The 25009-nt window shown below is 44.7% G+C and overlaps 1 protein-coding gene across 1 annotated transcript; it reads left to right on the top strand.

The window, feature by feature from the left end:
- Nucleotides 1-64: 64 nt before the first annotated feature.
- LOC130607810 (synaptotagmin-like protein 2) lies at nt 65-24322 on the top strand. Its single transcript, XM_057425228.1, has 16 exons — nt 65-199; nt 2430-2581; nt 7364-7454; nt 8956-9049; nt 9205-9298; nt 9899-11017; nt 12291-12389; nt 14376-14467; nt 14927-15028; nt 17194-17363; nt 18171-18273; nt 18920-19081; nt 19827-19905; nt 20307-20406; nt 21279-21484; nt 22935-24322. The coding sequence occupies exons 1-16, from the start codon at nt 99-101 to the stop codon at nt 23078-23080; spliced, it is 2910 nt and encodes a 969-aa protein (XP_057281211.1). The 5' UTR covers nt 65-98; the 3' UTR covers nt 23081-24322.
- The last annotated feature ends 687 nt before the right edge of the window (nt 24323-25009 follow it).

Below are 25009 nucleotides of genomic sequence, written 5' to 3'. Positions count from 1 at the left end.
GTGGGGCTGCCCATGGCATTGCTGCAGTCTGGGCTGTATTAGTTCCTGGTGTGTCATTGCTTCAGCTGTCTGAAGAAGTGAAGAAGATTGCAGGGAAGATGTTGGACTTGAGCTTCCTGACTGAAGAGGAGTATGAGAAACTGATGAAGGTTTTGCAGAGAGATGCAGAGCTGAAGAAGAAAGATGGGGATCGCATCAGGTGAGAGAGCATGCAGTAACAGCAGGATGTGAGGTTCTCCTGGGGGCATTATTTTTTACCTCTTTTAGAGAGGTGTTTTGTGTGTGTATGTGTGTGTGCAGCAAGGAGAGATACAGGTGCACAAGTGCTGTCCCTTCTTGCTCAGATCCTGATGGGTCTTTTAATTGCATCTCCTGCTTTCTCAGCCATCCTGCTGTTGCTGCTGTCCTTCCTCTGCAAGACTGTACTGTCCTTTGAGTTAATCAGTAGCCCTTAAGGGGGATCATCCCTTTCCTGCCGTGGGGAGGAAGGTGCTGATTTCTCATTGTCAGAGGTCCAAGCAGGGAAGGTGCTGCTATCTTGTTTTCCTCAGTCAGTAGCACAGAATCCCACAGAGTGCTTTAAAATAAGACTACATCCCCATCTCTGCTTTGTGTCCCTCTGGTGCTCTTTGAGGTCGGTTGTGTATGCAGCATCCATTGTGCAGGCAGAGGAAGGCACTGAGAGGCTACATGATCTGCCAAAGGTTGCAGGAGGTGTTTCAGAGCCAGTTCAGCTCACTTGCCACTGGCCATGCTGGAGCATAGGTCTGGTTGACTGGGATTGCTTGTTGCTGCTGTCAGTTTTTAAATGCCAGCCATTAGACCATCTGGGTTGACAGTATGCACCAGGCTCCGGAAGCTGGCACCAGATTCTCCACGGCAAGAATTGAGTAGCTCAGTGAGGGTGGATGATACTGTGCCAGTTTACCTCTGTTAAGGATGTGAGTCTTTGACTTGCTGTTCAGCCAGAAAAGAGTAAGCCCCATGTAGAAGAGATGGCTCAAAGGGGGAGTGGGTGCCTTTGCAGCCAGCTCCATTGACCCTGTGTGCCCTGGCCTGTGCTCAGAAACAGAACTGGGGGTGGCATGCATGAGGCTTGGGCTTGAGGTGTGTGTGTCTGCTCTGCTCCTACATCTGCTCTGAATTGAACCAAGGCTTTCTCTTACTTTTTCCTCATTTTTTCTTTTTCTGAAATGCACTATAGTCTCTGCTCTGCAGTGAGGCTTTGGGGAAAAGAGTGTTTGGATGATTTCAGGTTTTTTTGCTTCTCTTTGGAAGCTGTTGCACTTTCAGTTGGGAGCACAGTGAGGGAGATCCTGACAAGGGTGGCACCAAGTGCCCCTTGCTGCCAGTGTGGCTATATGCAGTAAGATCTTTGGTGCAAGTGTGGGCCTGTTCGGCCCCAATACAACCTGCCTGCTGGGCGAAATGAAGTCACATTGCGCTGATCCGGTGTCAGCAAGATGAAAACAGCTTTGTACATCTCCTCTGGCCTAGCACCTTCAGACCCTCACAGGGGCAGGTGAAGCCCAGATCTGGGTGGGAGATGTGCAGCTCCCTGGCTGTCAGTGCTGCGGGGCCCCCCAGCAGTGTCTGCAGAGCCTTGGGCATGATTATTCCATACCTGCTCCCTTCTAGTCTTTAGGCAGCCAAACATGACGCTTCATGGCTCTTTGGTTATCTGAGGTTTGCCTCCTCTTCATACTGAGGATTGGACCGAGGTAGGAGTTTCCTTTGGCCTCTCAGGTCTCACAGGGACCCTGAATGGTGGTGAGCTGTGGGAGGCAGCACCCACTGAAAGGCAGCTAATTCAGCAAGCTGTGGTGTGAAAACAGAATAACTGGAGGAGGGTTAAAAGTACAGGGTAGCAAACAGAGCTCTGAGGGGTTTAGGTGCCAAAAACCAGCCCTAGGTGTGCCAGAGCCAGTTACAGTAGGAGCTGTGCTCAGGAAGGAGAGCTAACTGTTTGAGTGCTGAAATTGAGCAGTGTCCAGGGAGAATGCTGCAGGCACAGGTTGCTCCCCTAAATAACATGATTTATTTCCATGGTTTCTGTCAGATTTGATCCAAAAGGCTTTGCTGCTTATAAAGAGAGTAATAAAACGAAGTGCAAGACCTGCAAGCAGACCCACCCCTTCCCAAACCCTCAGGGCTGCAAAGCAAATGGATGCATCTTCTTGCCAGGTGACTGATTTGGATTTGTAAAACATGGAAGAGGTGAAAGCCTGTGTTTACAAGGTTCTGCTTCCACTTCAGATAAAGAATAAATCAGGTTCTGGTTTAATGCTGGTTTGTCCCTTGTGATTGCAGAGAATAATCTCCGAATCCTTCACAGTATCAGACAGGTGAACTGTAGAGACCACTGTTACGAAGGTAGCTCAGGGGAAGTCGAAACCTTTTTGGTGTGTAATGTTCTCATTGACTTTCAGGCGGATACAAGGCTCCATCAAGGATGAAAAGAAGAAGAAGTTTGTGACAGGTGAATGGTTTTCCGAAGTGAAGGCAAAACGGTTCCAGGAAGACTTAGAGGGACCGGATCTACTTCGGGCATCGATTAGAAGGAAAAAGGGCAAACTAGAAAGTAAGTATATATGTGTGCATCTTAAGAAAACAAACTGGACCGTATGTATTCATATGTGTTCATATGTGAAAAAAGTGTTCAAGTTATGGGGGTCTCCCTGTACTCAGATCCTATTGAGGACCAGTCTTTGTGTTGTGATAAGGGGATTCTCAGCAAAGCTTTCAGTACTAGAAAAAAAATACCTAATTGTCAAAATCAGGTTTCAAGCTAAAAATTACAGCTTGCCAGATCACCAAGGCAAAAGCTGTTTACCAGCTACATGCAGCACTTGAGCTTCTTTCTTCCAAAATGTTTGTTTGTCAGAGGTCTTTGGTATCATTTCTTGACACAGAAGCAAAAAGGGAAAGGGGTGATACAGAACAATTCCTGGCATCAAACTGATATGTGTGGGTCAAACACACTCCTCACCGCAGCTCCTGGGGAGGTCTGACAAAGCCATCCAGGCAGCTGCTCTCACAGCTTCCAGGGTGGTGGGGTCAGTCACATCTCTGCAAAAAGAGGGGGTGCCTCTCTTCTGGCAAATATTTGCCCACTTGAGAGCATCCATGCCTAGCTTTTTACAGAGGCATATGTCCAAGGCACAATGTGGTTTTCAAAGTAGAAAGGGCTTTTCAGACAAGTCTGAATGGTACCCAGGCTGTTGTGCCATAGCAAGGGCATATTTGGGACCATGTGCTAATTTGAAGCAGATGTATTTTGTGTTGTTTTGACATGCAGATGAACTCTCATGGTATATAAAACAGATCAAATCACATTTGTCAGCTCAGGGCAGGGAAGAGATCAGTCCCATGTGAAAAGAGCAGGACTGTGCTTTGAGTCCAGCCTAGAGCTGGCACTTTGTGCTGAACATCTGTGCAGAGCAGAACTGGGGATGATTCCATCCAGTCCTTAACATGAAGACAGACCAGCTGACTCCACAGAGCCTACTCTCACACCATCTCCTTAGTAGTTTGTCAGGGTGGGTAATCGCAGAGACTCAGGCTTGGCTGGTAAGTTAATGGCTACTGCTGCTCTGGGGAAGCCATGGCCTTGATAGCTCTGAGCAAAGTCTACCACAGTCCCTAATACAAGGACCCTATAATTGGGCTCTGTTCTTTTGCAGTGAAGGCTGCTGTTAGGTAAAGGGTTATCTTCCATCTGTCCAAAACTCAAATGTCATCTCCACGAGCTCAGTTCAGCCCTCTTTCCTGGGCCCAGTTGCCCATCACTCCTTTGTGTAGTGGGTCTCGTTGGCCAGGATATGTCTCTGATGTTAATTGCCTGGCTTTAGTATAGCCCTCTTAGCTTCACATTAGACACATTCTCAGAGCTAAGCACTGGTTAGGGACTTCACCGGTAGCCTCATTGCCTGTTTGCTTTTTACATATTCCTGACAGCTCTCATAACTTGGAACAGATTCATTGGAGCCTCTGATGCAGAGCTGGCCCATCATATTTCATATGAAGTTGCTTTTATCCTTGGTGTTAAGCATTCATGATGTCATTAAATTTACTATTTTATCATCCCTCCAGAATCCTAAAACATATAAAACCTTTTCTAGCTCGACACAGTGGCCTTGGCCAGTTCTGCAGAGCATGTTCTGCTTTTTGAGGGTGTGCATCTGTGCTTGCACCCTCTTTGCATGAAGAGTCAGACTAATGTGCCATCATTTGCAGCTCAGCGAGTGACCAGCAGCGAGTTGGATTCATCTGCCTTTTGCTTTGCCAGCGCCGTCAGCCCCCTTAGCTTGCTGCACATTTCAGGAAAGCAAAATTTGAAGTGCTGTTGGGTTTCGGTTTAACCTTCAGTGCTGATGTGCACGTATGAGGTGTGGTCTCAGGTTATCATCTAAAATAATCACTTTAATATAGCAGTAATATGCATGTCTTTGCATGTGCATTAGTTGACTAATGCTGTTTTAAGAAGGAAGAAGCAAATGTTACTAAATTACTGTAGTAATTAGATTTAGATTTAGCTCTCTACATTTATTTTTCAACTTTGTTTCTTCCCTTTCTTTCTTTTTGTCTATTTTCGGACTTATTTTGGTACAGGTATGCTGCCATTATATAAAGTATAGGTATGCTGCCAGTATATAAAGTACAGGTATGCTGCCATTCTACAGCACTGCTTGAGGATCAAGAATCTGCAGCTTTTATTTTCACCTTGCTATTGCTTGTTGTATGCTCAGCTCCTGCAGTGACATAACATATAACATATAAGCATAAGATTAACATATAGATTGCATCCCATTACACATGAGGGCAAGCACTGCTGTCACTGACTTGTCAGCAAGAGCATTGCACTGGTCAGAGCAGCACTTTGACCATCTGGGAGCAAGGACAAGGCCCCTTTAAACCATTTGGCTGTGCAGCTCATGGTTCAATCTTCAGTAGATGAGATAGGGGCCTTTGCTTGCCATCTTCACACCTTTTATTCTTCTTGTGGAAAGATCAGAGTTGTTCACTTTCTGTTGGCTTTCAAGGTGACAAAGGGGTGAGTGTTCATTTAGCCACATCAGTGTAACATGCTCATGACTCCAGCTGTTAATCCTCATTTAGGTCTTTGATGGCTGTGTTAGGGAGTGAAATGAGAAAATTCCTGCATGGAAAAGCCCTGCTGAGATAGTTGTTGGCATTCCCTTAGCATGGTAAATGGGCAGAGGAGGGGTGGAAATGCCCAGTGACCTTTTCTGGAGGAGGGTTTCAACCTCCAGAAGGGAGGATTACGTGGATCCCTAAGGGTCTTCACAGTTGGTATTGATTATAGTAGAAAATATTAGTAATTGGCAGTAATATAAAACAGTATAATAGATATATATAGAGATATATATTTAAACTGCAGCAGCACAGATGGATGAATTCAGTGATAACTTCTCTTTTAGCTTGTGTGCGATGGATGAGAGCTATAAATTATCTAGGAGTGAGACCATTTTATACACCCACCGAGGCAAGTCAGTCCTGATGGCACGGATAGCCCAGGTGTCGAGTGTCTTCATCTTAGAGTGATAAGAAATTAGTAAAGCAGCTAAAGTATTAAAGCAGGAGTGGCTGTATATATATGTATATAAACATATTTATGGACAAGTTAAACTGGTCAGGCCACTACTAATTTCTGTTTTAATTTGCTTCTTATTCTGTCTCATCCTAAAGTTAGCAAAGGCATTTTGCTTGTCTTGATGGATTATAACGTGCTAATAACCTATTTGCTTGTGGTTATAGAAGTCAGGTATAGCTGTGTCAGTGGCTGAGCCATTTTGAAAGGCTGTGATTTGAATGGGAGGAAGCAAACACCTCCTCCTGGCTCTGCCAGCAAGGAGGGGGGAGCTCTGTCTGAGGGGGAAGTGTCAGTGAAAAGCAAATATGACACAATGCCTTTGGAAGGGAGGTGAGAAATGAATGCAGTCTTTGGTTGTCAAGGTCTCTTCAACCGCGACAGGCAGAGGGGAAACGTGGGAGCTGTGTTTGGTTCCTCTGCTTCCAGAGGCATCTCCCTCCCTCGGGTCTGGAGCAGAAGAGGAGGACATGGCTCACTGTATAAATAAACTCTCCTCAGTACGCCTTCCCATGCCGGTGTGTGATGTGGCCTGCATGTACCACCAGCTATACCACAGCTTGTCTCTCCCAGAATGATGTTCAGTGCTGCTTTCTGCACATCACTGTTTACAAGGGAAAACACAGTCTCTCTGAGACATGCTCTCTAAACCTGGCTCACTCTTACACCACCAGACCCTGCCTTCCAGCAGGAGTGACTCTCCAACTTGCAGAAACCACAGGGCCACCCAGCTCCCTCTCATGTATGTGCCAGACACATGGTCCTAATGTAGACAGCACCGAGCAATGCCTGCCATTGTCCTCTGCACTGTAGGTCCAGGCACTGGGCAGGGCGGAAGAGCTGGGACTGCAGCCTGTTTCTCCATAGAGATGCATAGGCATGGGGGAATGAAGCTCCACCTTCAGATACCCCTGTTACCTGACTACTGTCACTGGATGGCACCACATGGGCAGCATCAGTGTGACACTAGTAGCACAGCCTCTCCATATGTCTGCTCTTGGGCTTAGTTCAGTTTCCTAACCAGATAACAAGCAAGACTATATTATTTTATGTCATATCTGAATCCTTTGAGCCCCTGATTCTGCTGTATTCTGTAATGAAATGTATCCTAAGAGATTTATCGAGTTTTGTAACAGGCAGATTCACTCTTTAAAACAGACCTGGCTGCATGTGAATAAATATGTGCAGGTCTTGTTGAAGAGACCAAGTTTAGTTTTTCATTGCTATTTGAAAGTTTAATCCCTTTGGTTCTGCAGTAGCTAGAAAGCCTGTTTGCCAGCAAAATGAGTAATGCAGCTTTATTCCCTGGCAGGCTGCTGTAAAGGTTACCATCTTCTATTGTTTTTTTCTTCAGGGTCTTTGAGAGCTTAGAAGACATAGCTGAGCCTTGTGCCAGTAAAAATAACTGGGATCTCCTCATTAACTGTATTGGCCTCTCCTTTGTTTGCCAAGATCAGATGACTTGAGTCAAAACAGGAAATGGCTGAATTTAAATCCTGGAACGGATTAACTGTATTGACAACCCCAGCAGTGTCCTGGGAGGGTTTCCAGGGATGGGGCAGCTCCTGGTGTGTGTCAGGTGCTGGGCAGCTCGCTGCGGCCTCTTGGACCTGTGGCGTCTGGAGGTGCCTTTGCTGTGTGGGGTTTGTGGGTGATGCTGCACACCAGGACACCATTACTAGTTTTATTTAGTTTAAATCATTAACAAGTTTAATGTAATGTCATTTCTCAGTTGTCTCTGTTACATTACAGATGAGAATGAGCACATCCGGACAGGTCTGGAAAGCAAAGCTGCCCCAAGTCCTTCCTTCCCTGAGCACACTGCTGGTGCAGGAGAGGAGAGGTAACCACTGCTGCTCATGCAATGCTCTGACTGCTGCCCTTACTTCTTAGGAAAATTGAATGCTACCCGTTAAATCCTGGTCTTTCATTGAGTTCCCAAGGCTATATAAGTAATAGGTTATATAGGATATTTTTAAACCCTTTTTCCAGGAATTGTCAGAATACCAGTCCTCCCCTAATAACTAAGTACTAATGTGCTTATCCCAGAAAAGTCTTTTCCTGCATGATTCGATAAGGAGTCAGTAAAGTGGAAGCTGTCTCTAATGTCAGGATATTCTGGTTAGTTTCTCAAAGTAATTATGGTTTTATTTGTTTAATTTTTGCCATGGAGCAACACTAACGAAATGAATTGTTTGAGGAAACTGCTCATTTCCTGCTGGTGCCAATCTTTGTGTCCAGTGCTCAGCACTCCCCAAGTCTCAATAGTTTTTTATGTTGTGCTTACTGAGCAGAAACCCACTAAAAGCACCCCAACAAGTATATCAGTGACCTCACTCAATATTCTTGGACTGTGGAGAAGCCATTACAATATTCACATACTCGTGTATTGTTGCTCCCATCTCATTTACGTTTTTTTGTCAGTAGAATTAGGAATCATTCTTCACAGGTTGTAATTGCTCCAGTTAAATATTAAATATAGGCCTTGACAACATTTCTAGACCACTTGCAGCTGATCACTGGGTGTTGCTTAATGAAGGGTCAAGAGTCAACAAGCCCAAGATGTTCCTGCTTTACTGGCAGAGCAGTGGTCCTAATGTTTTTTTGGGGGGTCTTGATTATATCCTGAGCAACTTGCTTTGTTTTTTTGCATCTGACCCCAAGCACAAAACATTCCCATATGAAATCTCAGCAGCTTGGAGAGCAGCCACCACTAGACACTCCCAAAGGTGATAGAAACAGTTAAGTAAACTGCCTGTGATAGGTGTTTCTTGCATTTATTTAACAGGCAGTTAATTATTAACTTACATTCCGAGCATGAAGATGTATATCCTGTACTATCCTGTAGTTTCTAAATCCATCCTCAATCTGGTTATGCCTTTAGCCTGAACTGGGAGGTGTGTGGGAGGTGTGGCCTGTTCCTTCCTGGACCATAGTATGGAAATGCATCTCCCGCCTGCATGGCTCTTGGGATCTTCTGGCACTGCTGGTTCCTCTGTTTCTCTCTACTGTTTTCTCCCAGAAGGGGAAAGTCTGAATAAACCTAGAAGTTGCCACCATTGTTTTTTGGGTGTTTTTTTTTTTTTTTTGACCAAGTTCTGCACTGAATGCAGACTCATCCTTTCTCCGGGTTCAGGCCATTTAATGTTTCCCAGTCCTTCCAAGCAGTAACAGAGAAAGTAGATGAAGGCATCAGTTCTGGGAAGCCTTATATTGGGCTGAGTCAGGTAAAAGTGGCAAAGTAGCTAAACAAAACTGAGATGATGTTGAAGACTTGCAGATCACCCTACAAGGCACATCACTACCACTGGTCTCCTTGTTCAGGTGTTTCTCCTCTCCCACAGACCCAGCACACCTGCTCTTGATATTGCAGAGGAGCATAAAGTCTTGCCAAAACCAAAGCCACGATTTCCTTTCCCGCTGTCTGCATCACAGAAGGTAATATAGGCGCAGCCACCGTGGTTCTATTTTATTATTCCTAGACCTTTGCAGTCTGTACGTACTTGTGGGGGCTCCACAGACTGCCTGCACTGGTGTCCATTTGTCCAGTCTTGCCAGTTTACATACTCTGATAGGGTTTGTTTTCCATTCAGAGATCCAGTATACATGACGTCTCTTCCTCAGAGAGTGACGCTGGAGCGAGTCCATTTGTGGCTTCAACAAACAGTTTGCATTTGTTTAGAAAAGGTAAGGGTTTTGTTCAGTGAGCCATTGATGGTTTTGTTATTCAGCGTCAAACACCAAGATACAAGATGGGTTTTTTTGTGTGTACAAATGAGTAACAAAGAGTATTTCTTATCTTGTCACGTGAGAGTGGGCTGCCAACATTTGAATGAGTTATACCCAAGGCAGCAGGGACAAAGAGAAAAAGATCCAATGACTGAAACTTCTTCTGCCTCTCAGTAGGTTTAAAACTGTGTCCTTGGCTCACAGCTCTAATCCAGAGATCCAAGTTACTTCTCTTTCCTTTCATGAATGTATAGTGTATTTTTGGTACACAGCAAATAGCCAGTGGGAAAGCTGTCAAACTGAAAGCAAAGCTGCAAACTCATCTCCAACTCACAGCAACAGTTTAGAGCTCAATGGATTTTTCCCATGGCCTTTTTCAGGGAGAAGGGCTGGGGTTTTCAGGGCTTGTAGAGTCTCAAAATGGGGAAGAATTAGGAACATATTGATGGTTTCTGAAAACTCCCTCTGGCTTCCCTTTGAGAAGCAGTCAGCCCAGACCTTCCAGAGAGATATGATGTGATGCGATGGGGAGGTTGTGAGCATTTGTTGTTCTCGTAGGTCATGGAGTATCTCCATTGCCCACCAAGCTTTCAGAGGATGCTGTGCATCAGCTCAGCAGCATGGCTGGAGGAGAAGCTGTTGCTGGGGCCACTGGCACCACAGTGGGGCCAAAAACTCCACCTGAAGAAACTTATGCTCCCAGCAAGTTACCAGTTAGGAGGAAACCAAGCAGAACTTTCCCCAGACCCGAGAACTTTGTGAATAATGTGGGTGCAACAGAGAACAGCCTCCCAAAGAGAGAGCTGCTGGCAAGCCCCAAACCCCCGGCTGCAGAGGGGGAAAGCAGCCCGGCTGCGAAGCAAGGCGTGAACTATACAATCTCCTCGATGAGTAATAAAGAGGAGGATATTGGCCTCAATCGTGAGCACTTCAAGAACTTGAAGAACTTCTGGGAGAAGGGAGCAGACTCTGGGGCAGCGGGCAGCGTGCTGGCAGACCCACGTTGGGGGGAGGCAGATGGCCGGCAGTTCAAGCTCTGCCGCTCGCTCTCTGTGCAGTCTGGGCAAGGCCACAACAGCGAAGAAAAACCTGGCATCTTCCCCAAAACAAGAACCCCCCACAAGAGGACAATTACCTTGTCTTCTAGTGAGGAAGAGCCAAGCTATGTAGCCCCTGCAAGGAAGGGCTCAGTTTCCATCGTTCCTAGATCCACGTATGCCAAGAGCAAAGGTGGCCTGGGTACAAGAAATAACTTGCTGAGTGAAAGCAATGGGAAGCTGCTGATGCCAGAGGATGAGAAGGCAGCACAGCGCTGCTCCAAGAAATCCAGATTGCCTGTGCGAGCGCCTTCCGTCAAAATCGAGTCTCCTACCAAAGAAGTGTCTGGCAGCACGTTTGAGCCAGAGCCGCCTACAGAGTTTATCGCGACAGAAGAGCCCAAGTACACAGTGAATTCACTGGCGAGCAGGGTACAAATACTGATTGAGCCTGCGCTTACAGATAGTGAGAACGATGATGAGAAAGAGGGAAGATCTGATTTGGGCACTCATGGCAACATGGAAGTGAATGGAGAGCTGCCTGAAGGAAAAACGTGTGAGTCTTCAGACAAGCCAACCCCTGGTGAGCCAGCTGGAGAGCGAGAAGCTGTTCAGGGGACGGACTCGGCTGTTTACTCAGGTACTGAGGGCTGTAACTTCACCCTGAAACCCCAGTAGTCATCCCCAAGCCTGCTTTCTTCCCTAACCCTTCTACATCTTGCACATTGTCGTCATTTGTCCATTTATTCTACGTTTCAGTGCATGCAGAGTTAGCATGTGTGGAGTGTGTTTAGCAAACAGCTCTGGAAATGAATCTTGTGTAGTGCTGTGTGAGTATAAAAGGAGGCTATGCCATGTTCTGTTGCCTTCTGCCACACTGCCAGCCCTCCTGCCTTCCCTGCAAGCACCTCAGCTTGGACAGCCCTCCTTTTCTTTTAAAACTACCTACAACAGGTCACTGGAACTTCTTTTATTTCACACTGGGAAGACTGGTTTGTTCCAATGGGGGTCTGGAGGAATTCTTTATGGTGGTAGAGGAAGGTTTGACACAAGCAGATGAAATAAAAAGCAAATGTGTTACACTGGCTGTTAGGCTGCCTTGATACAGCTGCTGGCTGTCAGTGCTTAAATGATATTTTGGGTCTTTTGAGAATGCACAAGTGAATTTATATGTTAAACTGCAGCTAGAGTGTACAGAGTCTGATCTTTCTGGGTTCTGATACCATGTTCTCTCCATGATTGTGTCAATAGTATCGCTACTTTATCAACCTCTTCCTCTGGGTTTGATGAACTTTTGTAGTGGCACAGTTACTGTGAGCAGAAGTTACTGTTAATTGCAGTTCATTTTACCTGTGGGCTCTGATTGCCCACAGCTCTGCTCTCTGCCAAGCAAAGACCTAGGAAGAGAGATCTTCTTATCTCTTTTTTCCAAAATTCCTGGGTAAGACCTGTTTGAGAGGGTTTTCCATAGACTCATCTAATTTTTAACTGTGTTATTTCTTGGCTTATTTCCTACCTCATATAACATTTCTATGAAAATCCTGAGTTGCACTTCAGGTAAATGCAAACGTTTCCTTTATATAGCAGGTCATTCTTGTATTTCTCAGTATTTTTACCTTATTACTATATTCATTTCAGAATGGTATTAGCAGATTGCTGTGTTTCACTGGAAGCTCTTTGCAAGTGCTGGTCTGTTTTAGGGACTGGGTTGATCCAGTGTTCACATTTCCCACCATAGCATGAAGAGTTTTTCTCAGGGAGAGACATTGAAGCACACTGATTATTTGAGAGCAGCCCTTTGTAATGTAACTGCAGAGGGAACAAAGACCAGGAGAGACACACAGGCTTGTTGACACACTGCCTATTCATGTTTGTTTACTTACCATCTTGATTTGGCTTTTCCTGTATTCCAGAGGAAGATGGGGATCATTCTCCTGCTGCTCAGGCCCTGGCCCGGGCAAACAGCATTAACCTTGCAAAGAGCATGGTGAACATTTACACAACCACAGAGAGTGAGTAACATCTTTCTTTCTTTCTTTCTTTCTTTCTTTCTTTCTTTCTTTCTTTCTTTCTCCTTTTTGGTTTATATTCCCTGAAGGTTATATATTATGCTTGAGTTCTGCATCCCTGGTGCTTCAGTGCATGTACCAGGCAAGGAAAATGACATATTGTTTCATGATCAAATTAGAGGCTTATAGTGCCTAAAATTTAATTCAGAGCCAGGAAATTGCAGCTAGATTGATGGTATGTCATCAGGGTCTTCAGCAAAAAACACAAGGGCTTCAAAGGGTTGGAAGCTTATACTAGTTTCTCCTCTTCCCCCACCAAATATTGTGGGAGCTGCATAGCAGCCTGTGCAGTGATTGGTTAATCAGAGGTGTCAGACCTCAGGTCCAGCATGCGAGTTGTGCTGCAGGCTCTGGTTGCACACTCACCAGGCTTGCAGTGCCCAGCTGGGGCCTGTCACCTCACCAGGGCACACGCTGTACACTGGACTGATCTCCCCAGCTACCAGCTGGGACGTGCTTTGTGATGTCGGCTTCTCCAAGAGAAGTTAAGGAGAGGCAACCAAGAGAGCAGCAGCAAATCTGAAGGAGCCCATGGCCAAGAAACCCGCCTGTGCCACCAAAAAGCTCAAGAAAGCTGTAGCCAAGAAAGGGGGCCTGAAGAAGGCAGCAGCAGCCTCTGTGGCCAAGAAAGACAACAGCAGTTCCCTAAAGGTGAAAGCTAGCAAGCCCAAGAGGACAGCCAAGAGCTTGCCTAAAAGCAAAGTGGCCAGAACTGAGGTGAGAAGAGCGGGAAGGCGATTCCTGAGGAAGGGCTGCTTGCAGGAAATGATCAAGCCCATTTAAGTAAGCCCTGAGCCCCTGAGGGCTGTGTAGAAGGCAGTCTGCAGGTGGGACATGCAGCATTGCCTGGTGACTGTGGCCACCCTGTCTGGTGGCCTTATGCCAAGTGCATGTCCCATCGTATGGCACAACATGTCATGCAGCGTGGTGGCTTGACGCTTCAGGTCCCACATGCATTGCCGTTCACTGGCATGGTCTTCATAGAGCCAGCCAAGATTTTAGCCTCCCCTTATGAAAGCTTACTTAAAGCCACAAACTTCATTACTTGTTTGCAGTATACCAGGTAGTCTGAGCAGAGGGCATTTGTTGCTCATGTTTGGAAACAGAAATAGTAAATATCAAATGAATGGTAAATTATATAAAAAGCAAATCATATAAAAGGAAAATGAATAAATAATAATCAAAGAAGCTCTTGGGCATTTTGAGCATCCAAGAATTTAGCATCATGACTAACATGCTAAACAAGTGTGTGCGTGTGCACACATGTGTATGCACATGTGTCTTCTAAAACCAAGTTCTTCTTGGATGGAGATAGCCATCTTCAAGTGAGTTATTGAGAAAAGATAAAGATAGAGCAAATAGGTTTTATTTAGACATTTAAGCAGTCCAGTAACCATATTTCTAAGTTGATATGAAGCTTTCTGACTCTTTTAGGTATCTGGCTATTTTCCACCTCTTTGTCTAGCAGAATGATTGGGAAGTGTATGCAATGGTGAAAATGTAGGTGAAAGTATTTTACAGCTCTTTTGTACAGAGCAATGTACTATGAGATGAAAATGTGAGCATGTTTGGTTCCTTTAACATGAGGCAGGCCTGTATGGTTTTAGTCTAAATTAAGTCTACGCGAAGTGATGCAGATACACATCTTTAGGCTAATAAGTGGATGAAATTAGCCACTAGAGGGAGTTTGCAGCCTCCCACACACTGAACAAAACCACATTGAAAGCAGCTTTATGATGTTAGCTAGCAGGTTTTGTCTTGGGGGGGTCAGCATCAATGGCGGACGACAGACGGGGCAAGTAGGTGGTACTCCAGTGCCTCCCACAAGCTTTTCCTCCTTTCTTATGCCGTTAGACGAAATGTGGCTTTGTTATATTTTCCTGACTCTGACAAGATATCTTGATGCCTTTTTTTTGTTTGTTCCTACAGCCTACAATAAACCTCATTTGATACCCCATCAGTTTCTTGAACCTGAAAGAGTCAAAGAGCTGAGCAGATCCTCTCCTCTCCTGTTGTCTGAGGTAGGCTAGATGCCAGAAATGGCTGGAATAATGTTCACAGCATCCCCTGAATAGCCATGAGTTTCATTAGAATGCTTTTTCTGGGCAGGGACGGTACTAGCTTTAGAGCATGCCTTGGTTATGTCATAAATAAATGAGGAAAACATTAAGAAGAAAGCCCCAAATAACCCAGACCAGCCCTTGTGTCCTGGAGGAGTTTAGTGTTTCCCTCTGTCTCAAACTATTCCATGCCCTTCCCAGGAGCTCAGGCAGTTGCATGCAGCTCTGTTTGGAGGCAGTTAATGATGACGTTCACTGCCAGTCGGAGGGAATGCCTCTGGGGAGACTCCCTGCGCTCTCCTCCACTCTCCTCACCTAATCGCTGCTTAACGGGACTCTGCTGAGCTATTGGTTTTTCTCTGTAGCCTTGCAAAGTGCTTGTACAGCAGAGCTGAAAGATGCTTGTTATTTCCTGAGCAGACAGAATCAGACACGGCTTCAGAAATCAGCTTCCAGTTTAACAAGCACAAAAAGACGCCGAGCATTGGCAGCCACTCCTCCGACATGGCATCTGTCTCCTCGGTAGGTGTTCAACTTGTGCATCTTGCTTAGGTAGGGGTTCTCCGTCGGACGCGGTGACGCTGCATTTAGGCTGATACTGGTGATGTGGCCTCCAGAGTATCCTGTTAGTTTCTGCATGGTACATTATTAAAAGAATGGTGATGGTTAATTACTTATGTTAAAGGAGTGTCTCCAGGTACCATCTGAAATCAGACCCACTGAGTCATTGCTGGACAAGTTCACAGTAAGCGACAGCCCCCACTCTGAGCTGCAGATGCTCTGAAGCCTGGCAATGTGCAGAGATGGGGCAGGGGGGCTTTTTCTAAGTGGGGAAGTGAAGCACACAGCTATTAAGTGACATGTTTGTGGTCCAGCTCTGAAAGATCTGGGACTGCAGACAAGTGCCCTCTGCGAGCTCATCCTTCACTTTTGTCAGCATATTCAAGGGAACTCAGAGCTGGACAGCAACAGTGTGATTTACAGCTTCAACTTCTAAAGGAAGATGGAAAGAGTGTTTAGTTGAGTATTTTTTAAAGATTCCTTAGAGACAGTGCTTGGGAGGGGGCTCCTTAAAACTGCTTGAATTTGCTGTGTTATTACAGGTATCTCTGAGGTGTACGTGTGAGATTTAAAGAATATATGTGAAGGGAAGCTACTAGGGAGATATCAATCTATGTTAAAAAAAAAACTTGAACTCTAGTCTTGAGGGTCTGGTAGCTAAAATGAGCCTGTTGTGTCTAAGTCACACGTGTTGTTGAAAAGCTCATCCAGGATTCTCTGCTGGGGTGAGTATCCTGGTGGGATGGTAAATGCAGCTCCAAGGACTGAGAGGAGATACATAGCAGGTTCTTGTAGGTTATAACAGAATGAAATACAGAACCAAAGGAAGTAGGGGGAGACAGGGAGAATTAGGATAATAACTAGGAAAGTTTCTTGATAAATGGTCATCAGGGGTGAGAGGAGGTTGTGAGGGGAGAGTAGGGATGGCAATGGGCCATGAGGGGAGATCTTGAGGGGAGATGAGGCGTGGCCATGAGGGGTAGGAGTGGCAGCTGTATGGTATGGGGCCACTATGGGGGAGCAGGTGAGGGGTGACTGTGACTGGAGATCATGAGGGGCAGCCATGAGGGGAGATCACTTTGCACTTATTGACATGGTTTATTGGTGGGCTTGGCGGTCCTGGAGTAAGGGTTAGGCTTGATGATCTTATAGATCTTTCCCAACCTAGGTGATTCTGTGGTTCTATGACTGGAGCCCAGAATGGTGCCAAGACAGTGAATTATTTGCTTTGTAAATGGTGTTAGCTTTTATGTTATCCCATCAGGAATCATGAGTGATTGGTGCAGTAGAAAAGTATTTTGTCTTTCTGGAGCTGTGTTTTGTTTCTGCTTCATCGCTTTCTACCAGTGAACAACAAAGCCATGAAAAAGAAGCCCAAACCATATGGGCAAATGCAGTTTGTTCTGGGAAAGCAAGTGACTCTTGGATGCCTAACTCCTGATTTGTACCTGCAGAGGCCTTGCTTTCCTGTGCCTTTGTGGCAATTAGATGCACACAAGCCGTCTCTGGTAGGACAGAGGCTATATCTGTTTCTGTTTTGTACAGCTCCATGCGCATTGTGAGCAAGCAACAAGGTAGTAATAGTTTTTCCTACATTTCTAGTCTGATATGGTTCTTACTAAGCTATTTTAAAAGTTGATTGACAATTGTGTGGCTATATCTACAGTAAAGAATAAGTTCGTGTCCAGATAGTTCAGGTTCTCGTGATATATTTCTTAGTTATGATGCTGGGTCCAGGAGAGCAGCTGTTTGTACTGCAAGCATGAGGAAAGGGAAGAGATTTGTGTGGCCTCCTCAGTAATATTTGGCTCTGTTCCCCAAAGTTTTGGATTTAGGGGTGAAAAATATGCATTTCTTGAGTTTTCAGGAGAATAATGTTTTTAAATCCTGGTCTAGGGTAGCATGTCCTTAATTTGTGAGACCCTATCTGGGTTCCCTAGTCCTTGCTTGTTTGAGCACAGCTGCACAAGAGGGCAGTTTCTGTGTCAAGGGCACAGCAGTACATGAGGACACAAACTGCAGGTTATTTCCCTGGGAATGCCCTTTTCAAACTATTGTCTTGGTCAGAAACCAAGTAGGGAGCCTGCCTGTCTCGGTGCCACTGACTTTGCTCTTCCACCTGGCAGGTGAGTGGCAGTGTGCTCAGTGTCTACAGTGGTGATTTTGGGAGCGTGGATGCCCAAGGTACCGTGGAGTTTGCTCTGGACTACGATGAGAAGAACCGGGAGTTCCAGGTTCATGTGTCCCAGTGCAAGGACTTGGCTGTCGTGGATGAGAAGAAAGGCAGATCTGACCCGTGAGTGATGCTTCGGTGCCTTCTGACTTCTATGTTGCTGATATTTGTGTTCTGAAGGACTTCTTTGTTTTGTTTTCTCTTTTTAAATGTCACGGTTACTTTCTTCAGACTTCTGGTGCATGCTTACTGCTGGGACTTCCCTAGCTGATGGTTTTGGATAGATTTGCATCAGTAAATATGTTGCCAGACTTAAATATGGACGGATTGACAAAGTTTTGATCACTACAAAGCCAGTTCCTTTTATGACTGGAGTACATTCACTCTGCATCCATGTGAACCTTGATCTCCCCATGGTAAATACGCTTTGGCAGTAACTGGCGATGCAGACACATGTCTATATGAAAATAAAGTCCATAAAGAAGTGCTGTTAGGGGCACAGTGGAATTTGTACAGAGATTAGTGATCTCTAGTTTAAAAGATGATGAAAAGGAGCTTGGATTTGAACCCTGAGAGTGAAACTTAAAGACAGTCCATCCCTTTCCTCCTCTATAATTTCACCCTGATTTTGAATGCACAGAGGTGCTATAGTTATGGGCATTTCAGAAAATGGATATATGGCCTTGCTGGCTTTCTGTATTTCTTAGAGAGCTGCCTGTTCTGAATGTTGTGACATCTACCCATCTTCAGTGATATTTATAACTTCACATGCAAGCCAAGTTAATATCCTAGCAGGTCTCTTAATTATTTTTGCCCTCAAAGAGTCAACCCGGGACTTTTGTTTCCATGTCACCATTCACAAGGGTTGTCCACTGATTAATACTTGGCAATGGGGAATGATACCCAACTGGGGTTTGCTTTCTTTTCTAGGTATGTTAAAACTTACCTGCTCCCAGACAAAGCTAGAATGGGTAAGAGGAAAACTTCAGTGAAGAAGAGGACTGTGAATCCCATTTATAATGAGGTGTTACGGGTAAGAACAAATACATGCTCTAGAAACCTGTGTTGTAGCAGGCACCTGTACCAGGTCAGGTCTTGAAAGGTCCTGCCACCTTAGCCAGGCTTCTTCACCTGTCTCCTGCCAACGCTGCACTTTGGTTTGTGAGGGTAGAGATGTTAATGTTTCTCTGCACCCATGTGTGTAGCACCCAAAATTTCTCCATCAAAACTGCACAGTGGTCTTTGGGTGAGATAGGGACCTGCAGCCTGTGCTGCCTTCAGCCAGGGCAAGGGGTATTCTTCCTTTCCCTCGCATGCAGTCAAGAGGCATGGACTAGTGAGGAAGGTATTCATTATGTGATCTTACTCGTCAAAGCCTAGAGGATTATTTAACAGTGCCCAGGCCTCTATTAGTAATTCTTGAAAGAATATTGGCTTTGCCCTGTGATGACTGGAGCAGGTTTCCCTGTGCTCAGCAGAAGAGCTCTGTCAGGGTATTAGTATTGCTGCAGGACAAAAGAGAGATGCTCAGAATGAGGCCAATCTGTTAGGGCATGTGTGGAGTGGGTTTGAGTGTCTCAGAGCTTATACAAGCTTTTGAGTAGTTTATTTCCAGTTGGAGAGAAGTGGGGAGAAAGGAAGAAAAAATTGAACAACCTGACTTCTCTTTCTTCTTCCAGTATAAAATAGAGAAAATGGTATTGCTGATCCAAAAATTAAACCTCTCCGTTTGGCACAATGATCCACTGGGACGTAACAGTTTTTTGGGAGAAATTGAAATAGACTTGGCCAGCTGGGACTGGAGCAACAGGAAACTCAACTGGTACCCGCTGAAGCCACGAGTAAGTGTGTCTCAGCTGCAGTCCTGCTTCCTAGCCCAACCCTGCAGCCTTTAGGAGTGGCCGAAGTTCTTCCCGACTCCTCTGAGGTCTTCAGGTGTGGTGAAGCAGGCCAAGGGGGTTATACCTAGGGGAGCACAGTATACTGCCCACAAGCCCTGGACACGATAGTGCAGAATTCAGTGCTCTGAACACAGACAGGCCTTCTCAGGTCTCCTTTGGTGACTGATCTGTAGGGACACTTTCATAAATGTGATCTGACACTAATCAGCAGAAACTCTGACGTGACTTTGCCTCTCTCTCTCTCCTCACATAAAGACCGTCCCTTTAAAACAGACAGCAGAGCAATAGGTGAGGCAGTTGAACATGTCTTGAGAGGTAAATATTCAGGTGCCAGGTTTTGTCAAGCCTGCACAGCTTCCCACATCCTTCTGGGTTCACAAGTCTGATTTGAGATCCCTTTTCAGAAAATAAAGGACATTTGTCTTTCAGAACTAGGATGTTTAATTATGTCCGGTTGGACATGTCTGAAAGGGCAGCCTTGCTCTGAATCCTCAGGCTTTTGATTCTGAGGGACCAACTTTGAGAACAAAGCTACAAAGAAAGGAGCTGCTCTGAGAACAGGCTGCTTCAGCCATGGAAAATCAGAGTTTGTCCCTTTGTGCCCCTCCATTGAACTCAAAAGCTGTTTACCTTGCTATGTTTACACAATCTCTTGCCTAGTCGATCATAACTCTTTCTGTTTCAGAGCCTTTCTGCTGTTAACGGTGTGGATCATCGAGGAGTGATGAGTTTGTCTATTAAGTACGTCCCCCCAGGAAGCCTAGGTAAAGTGTGTAGGCTGCAGCCTACATCTGATCTTCACATATGGATTTATTAGGATTGTGCTGGGGGGAAGAGAGGAGGGCTCAACAAATCCAAACTCTTCAGGTGTTATGAGTACTGTGGGCAACACACAACCCCTCTCACTGTGGGGTGGCACAAGACTGGGTTTTTCCTACAGTTCCTTCTCCTTTCCTGTTTCAAAGCAGCAGCAGCACATTTTCAGGAGCCCTCTGCAGCTGCAAGGGTAATAGTGTTTTGGCAAGGGTACAGAGAGCTCACGAGGGAGTGAGTACACAGGAAAGTCATGTTGCTGTTCCCTCAGGTCCTGGGGAGGAAGCCTGTCATTTTGCTACTTATTGTTGGATAACTGGCATGACAGTTGTTCTCTTCTCCTAAATGGCAGGTCCCAAGAATCCTCCCTCTGGTGAGGTTCACATCTGGGTCAAAGATGTCAAGGACCTGCTGCAGTTGCGTCCTTCTGGAGTTGACTCCTTTGTGAAATGGTAAGTGCACAAGCACGGTGTTGGCTTTGGTCCTGGGTCACAGAGTAGTGTGCTTTCTTCCCATTTCTCAGGCTCACCTTGCTGTGTCTCCATACTGTAAAACTTTCATGTTGCATTGGGCTTTTTAGGAGAGAATTGCCCTTGTTATTCACTTGTGGCCAAATTAGGAAAATCCTGATAAAGTTCTTGGTCAGTTACTGTCTGTGGCTCACCCAGTGGTTTGCCTCAATAACATCTGAGTAAGAAGAGTAAGTGGGAATGAAATTTTGATATGAGGTTGCATGAAAGATTTGGGAAATTGTTAGGGGCTTGACGGAACTGATGTACAGATGGTTGCATCCTGCTTTGATCTTCTCCAGAATTTAGTATGTGCAGTTTTCTGGAGCCTGCAATGTCAGTTCTTGCTCTTAAATGGGAGAAGGTGCTGCGAATATTCCAGAAAATCCTTACAGATTTCTCCTGGTAAAAGGTTTGCTGCTCCAGAAGCCCACCTGACCATTTTGAAATGCCCCCTTTGGCATCTAAGCAGTGGAAATATATGAAAATAGAAATTTGTGAAAGTAATGTCCATTTTTTAATGTTAAATGTTGGGTTGCAAGAAAAAAGAAACTGCCAAAAGCAGGAATTTTAAAGCAAGCACCCTCTTTTCTGAAAATGTTTGCTTTTAAAATGAAATTTTAAAAAGAAAAAAAAAGGTTTCACCCAGGAATTATGAACATTTTTCTGTTAAATCCACAGTGATTTCTTAGGTTGAGATCAAAATCCTCCTTTCTTCAGAACTGAGGCTTGTTCAGACCAAGGAATTTTTCAGGAACAGTTCAAATCTCAGGTGAAACTCAGTATTACATGCTGTATTTTTTCTCCTCTCAAAGCTATGTGCTTCCAGACACCAGTAAGAAGAGTTACCAAAAGACCCGAGTCATAAAAAGAGACACAAACCCTGTTTTCAATCACACTATTGTATATGATGGCTTTCATACAGAGGATCTAAAGGACGCTTGTGTTGAATTGACTGTGTGGGATCATGAAAAACTTACCAACCATTTCCTTGGAGGAATCAGGCTGGGCCTTGGGACAGGTAAGTGATTTTCTTTACACTAAATGAATACTGTTACCATATTGCTGCAAGATATAATGGGAAGATGCAGAGCGTTTTCCTGTTGGGGAGAAACCAGGAATGAGGAGTCTTGGTACTTGTACTGTGTCTTGGATGGAGGGGGCCCTGCTACCATGATAGCAACCCTCTGTTCCCACCTCTTCTGCCAACATCAGCTCTAAGGTCTAGCAAAGCTCAAGAATCTTCTTTGGGTCCATCAAACTGCTGTCACAGGAAAACAGGCCGAGTTACAAAGCAACATTATATTGCTGCTCAGATAGGAACTTGAATGCCATGTGGGACAGCACCACCTGGTGACTCTGTCCACATCACCTCCTCCCTGAAATGATTTGGTAACATGTTTGGAAAACAAGGCAGGCTATACTAGTTGATCTAATAGGTAATCAGTACTGAGAGTACATCAGCTGGAATGAAATCCTGGATTGGAATAATGGCTTTGTCTGGGTGTAGAGTGAGGTGTTACTGTTGGGTTTATGTTTTGTTTCTGTTTAGACAATGTAGTGCTGAAAGACCTCAGCCGAGGTGCCTTTTCCTCCAGTGGGAGATATCACTGTCTCTGGGAGCTGATGGCATGAGTTTCATATTTGTATTTTTATAAGTGGGATATCTAAGGCTTTCTAAACCACTGATTGTTAAGCAAGAGGGTTCTCTGAGAGATGAGAGGCGAAGAGAAGATTTTAGAATGTTGTAATAAAGGATAAGTGTTCCTTGAGGGTATTGGGAAAAGGCTTATAACAGCTGGAAGGTCTGCCTTGCAGGTGCACTTATGTATATTGGATTTGCTTGTGTTTTGTTTTCAGTCTCTCTCACCAGGAGGGCTGAGAACTAACTACCCAGTGGGAAGGGACAACAAAACTAAGCACATAAGCAAGATATAAAAATACCAACTGCAAGAATAGACCTTTATCTCATTGACAAGTAGTTGGCACATGAAAATCTGGTTGAATAATCAACTTGGAATTGATGTACACACTTTTCCACCATCATATGCTTGATTCCTGTATAAATAAAATGTAGAGCAAGAGAATGTTGACAAATACTCCACCTTGTCCACAAGAAAATCCTTTCCCTTACAGGATTAAGGGAAATCCTTAAGGGTTTCCAAAAGGATGAAGGAAAACCCAAATCTCTTAGACCTTCTTTACCATTCTGAAAGAGGCAGAAAGGCTTGATCCCATTATTTTCCTTGGCAGGTGATGTTCAGGGCTCTTGCATTCTGTGGTTTTTGCTTTGCCTTCATTCTGAACTCTGATGTAAGATGGAGGTCTTCAGTAGGAAGAGCAGGAGGTAGTTAAGGTGCAACTTGCTGAGGAGAAGTTAGCACCATTTATATTCAGACATGACCTGCAACAGTTCCATCCCACTGAGTATTTTTGCATTCCCAACGTTGTAGTTTTCTTGTTCTTTTCAGGTTTGAGCTATGGCATCTCTGTGGACTGGATGGACTCCACGCAAGAGGAGGTGGCCTTTTGGCAGGAGATGATGTTGGCTGCCAATGAATGGATTGAGGGATTGCTGCCACTGCGCTCCCTGGCAGGGAGGAAGAAACTAAAATAACCTGCATTTGTGCCATAGAAAGGCTGAATGTGTTCATTAGCATTTGGAAAGTTCCTGCACCAAGGTGATGGAGCCATCCATAGGCCTGGCAAGTGTCAGGTTATAAGGCAATTAATGGACAGCACTTTGAAAATGTTAAATGTTAAGTATTAATTCACTAACAGAGGACATGGAAGATACCAGACTGATGCTATACTTGATTTTGACCAAGAAGAAATTTCATTTGCCTTTTTATTTAATCACTTATATTCAGTATATTTGAATTCCATTAAGCTCTGGGAACAATGGCAGAAGGAGAAGGAGATACGGATTTTTTCTTTTTTACTGTTTCTTGTGCCATTTTTTTTCTGTGCAGCGATGTAGTTGTGCTAAAGCAGCAGCATGGTATTATTCATATTCCCCTGCAAGTGGTACGCTTTGTACTTGATGTAGAATTGCTCCAAGTCACCAGCAGCACAGTCTGAGAACAGGAGTTTAGCATTTGTTGCTCGTGATAACATGTCTCTAACGTGAGGAAAAATTGAGATCCAAGGTGAACATAAAGAAAGAGCGGACTATTTGAAGCAGAAAATGAAGCAACCTGAGGAGGGTAACAATGAGGGATTCAATATATTAATTTCTTTCTACTTTAATATGGAAGAGAGAAGTGGTGATCCTGCAGTTAGTGGGATTTTGCAGCCAGGGGCTGTTTTCCCACTGGCTTCCTCAGTGACCTCAGGCAAGTTTCTCTATGAAAGGACAGTTTCAGTGCAATATAAACTAAAATGCTTGCCCAAATGTAAAATATGGTTACACTGCTAATGGGCCTAATCTCACCTTTGAAATGCCTTGTGTGCAAAACAATATGAAATCATATAGGAAACGGTCTAATGTTAACCTGGCTCAACAGGTCAGGAAAGAAAGGTCAAAACCACACTGGAACATGGGAGATGTTGGGAGCCAGTGGGAGAGGTGAGTAGGGAGTGAATGAATGTGAGGGGTGGCTGCAGAGCTCCAGTTGCGTGAGGTGCTCTCCTGCCCCTGCACACCCTGCTGCCCTTCTGGCTTTCCTTTCACCTGATGCCTGTTGACAAGTTGTCTGTGGCTGGAATTTCCTTTTTGCCAGTGGCTCACAAGAGCTTTGCATTTGGCACATTGACCGTGGCAGAGTGGTGTTGTGAATGCATTTTGAAATTCAGCTTTGTAATTTCTATTTTGGATGTACATATTGTGATTAAATAGAATGTTTTTCTTTAGTCATCACTTGGTCTCCTTGTACCTATTTTCATCATGGTCTGAGTAACAAGAAAGCAAGCAAAAGAACTGTTAAGTTTTGTCTTGTCCAAATGAACCGTTTGCACCCAAGGGCAAGTGAAATGTCATGAAGAAATATTTTCTGTTGCTATCCTACCCTAGATTTTAGCTCTGTGGATATTCTCATGTTCTTCTTTGATGTATTGATTTTATTTAACTCAAGTTCAGTGTAAATTTTCAGCTTAGCAAAGATGGTTGTAAAGAAATGAATGGAAAAATGTACATTTAAAATAACAGACTTTTTCCTGATGACGTTTGGGAGATAATCAGCAGCTTTCATGGCACTAAATAAGGAAAGAAGATGGATTTGCAATGGGAGAAAGGTAATACTTGGAAATGTTGTACCAGTTGTACTGAAATCACTAAGAGAGTGTCTGTAGAGCAGCAGAATAATGACTGTCTGTTGAAGGACTTGATATATTTGTATAGCATGTCAGCCCAGAGATACTTTGCATGGGCTCCAGCCTGACATGTTTTGTTCACCACCGTTTGGTCATTTTTTACCCTTGTGTGATAAAATAACAATATTGTGCCTAGGATTAGAGTTTTTAGGTTACTATCATCACCTGTTTAGGTGCTGAACATGTGAATATTGATGCACACATGTAAGTGACAGGCTACAAGGAGCCCCTCTCT

This window comes from Pezoporus wallicus, unplaced genomic scaffold, assembly GCF_028554395.1.
Source record: "Pezoporus wallicus isolate ANWC-B61680 ecotype Strahan unplaced genomic scaffold, APGP_CSIRO_Pwel_v1 scaffold_6445, whole genome shotgun sequence".
NCBI classification, from domain to species: Eukaryota; Metazoa; Chordata; class Aves; order Psittaciformes; family Psittacidae; genus Pezoporus; species Pezoporus wallicus.
The sequence above is the reverse complement of the archived record's forward strand: the minus strand, read 5'-3'. Positions and strand labels throughout refer to the sequence as shown.

What these genes read in the sequence shown, in the direction of transcription:
- LOC130607810 (XM_057425228.1), top strand. Translation starts at nt 99, where the DNA reads ATGTTGGACTTGAGCTTCCTGACTGAAGAGGAGTATGAGAAACTGATG. An exon ending in GGACTCGGCTGTTTACTCAG is followed by an intron (nt 11,018 to 12,290) that starts GTACTGAGGGCT and finishes CCTGTATTCCAG; the next exon opens with AGGAAGATGGGGATCATTCT. An exon ending in ACATGGCATCTGTCTCCTCG is followed by an intron (nt 15,029 to 17,193) that starts GTAGGTGTTCAA and finishes TCCACCTGGCAG; the next exon opens with GTGAGTGGCAGTGTGCTCAG.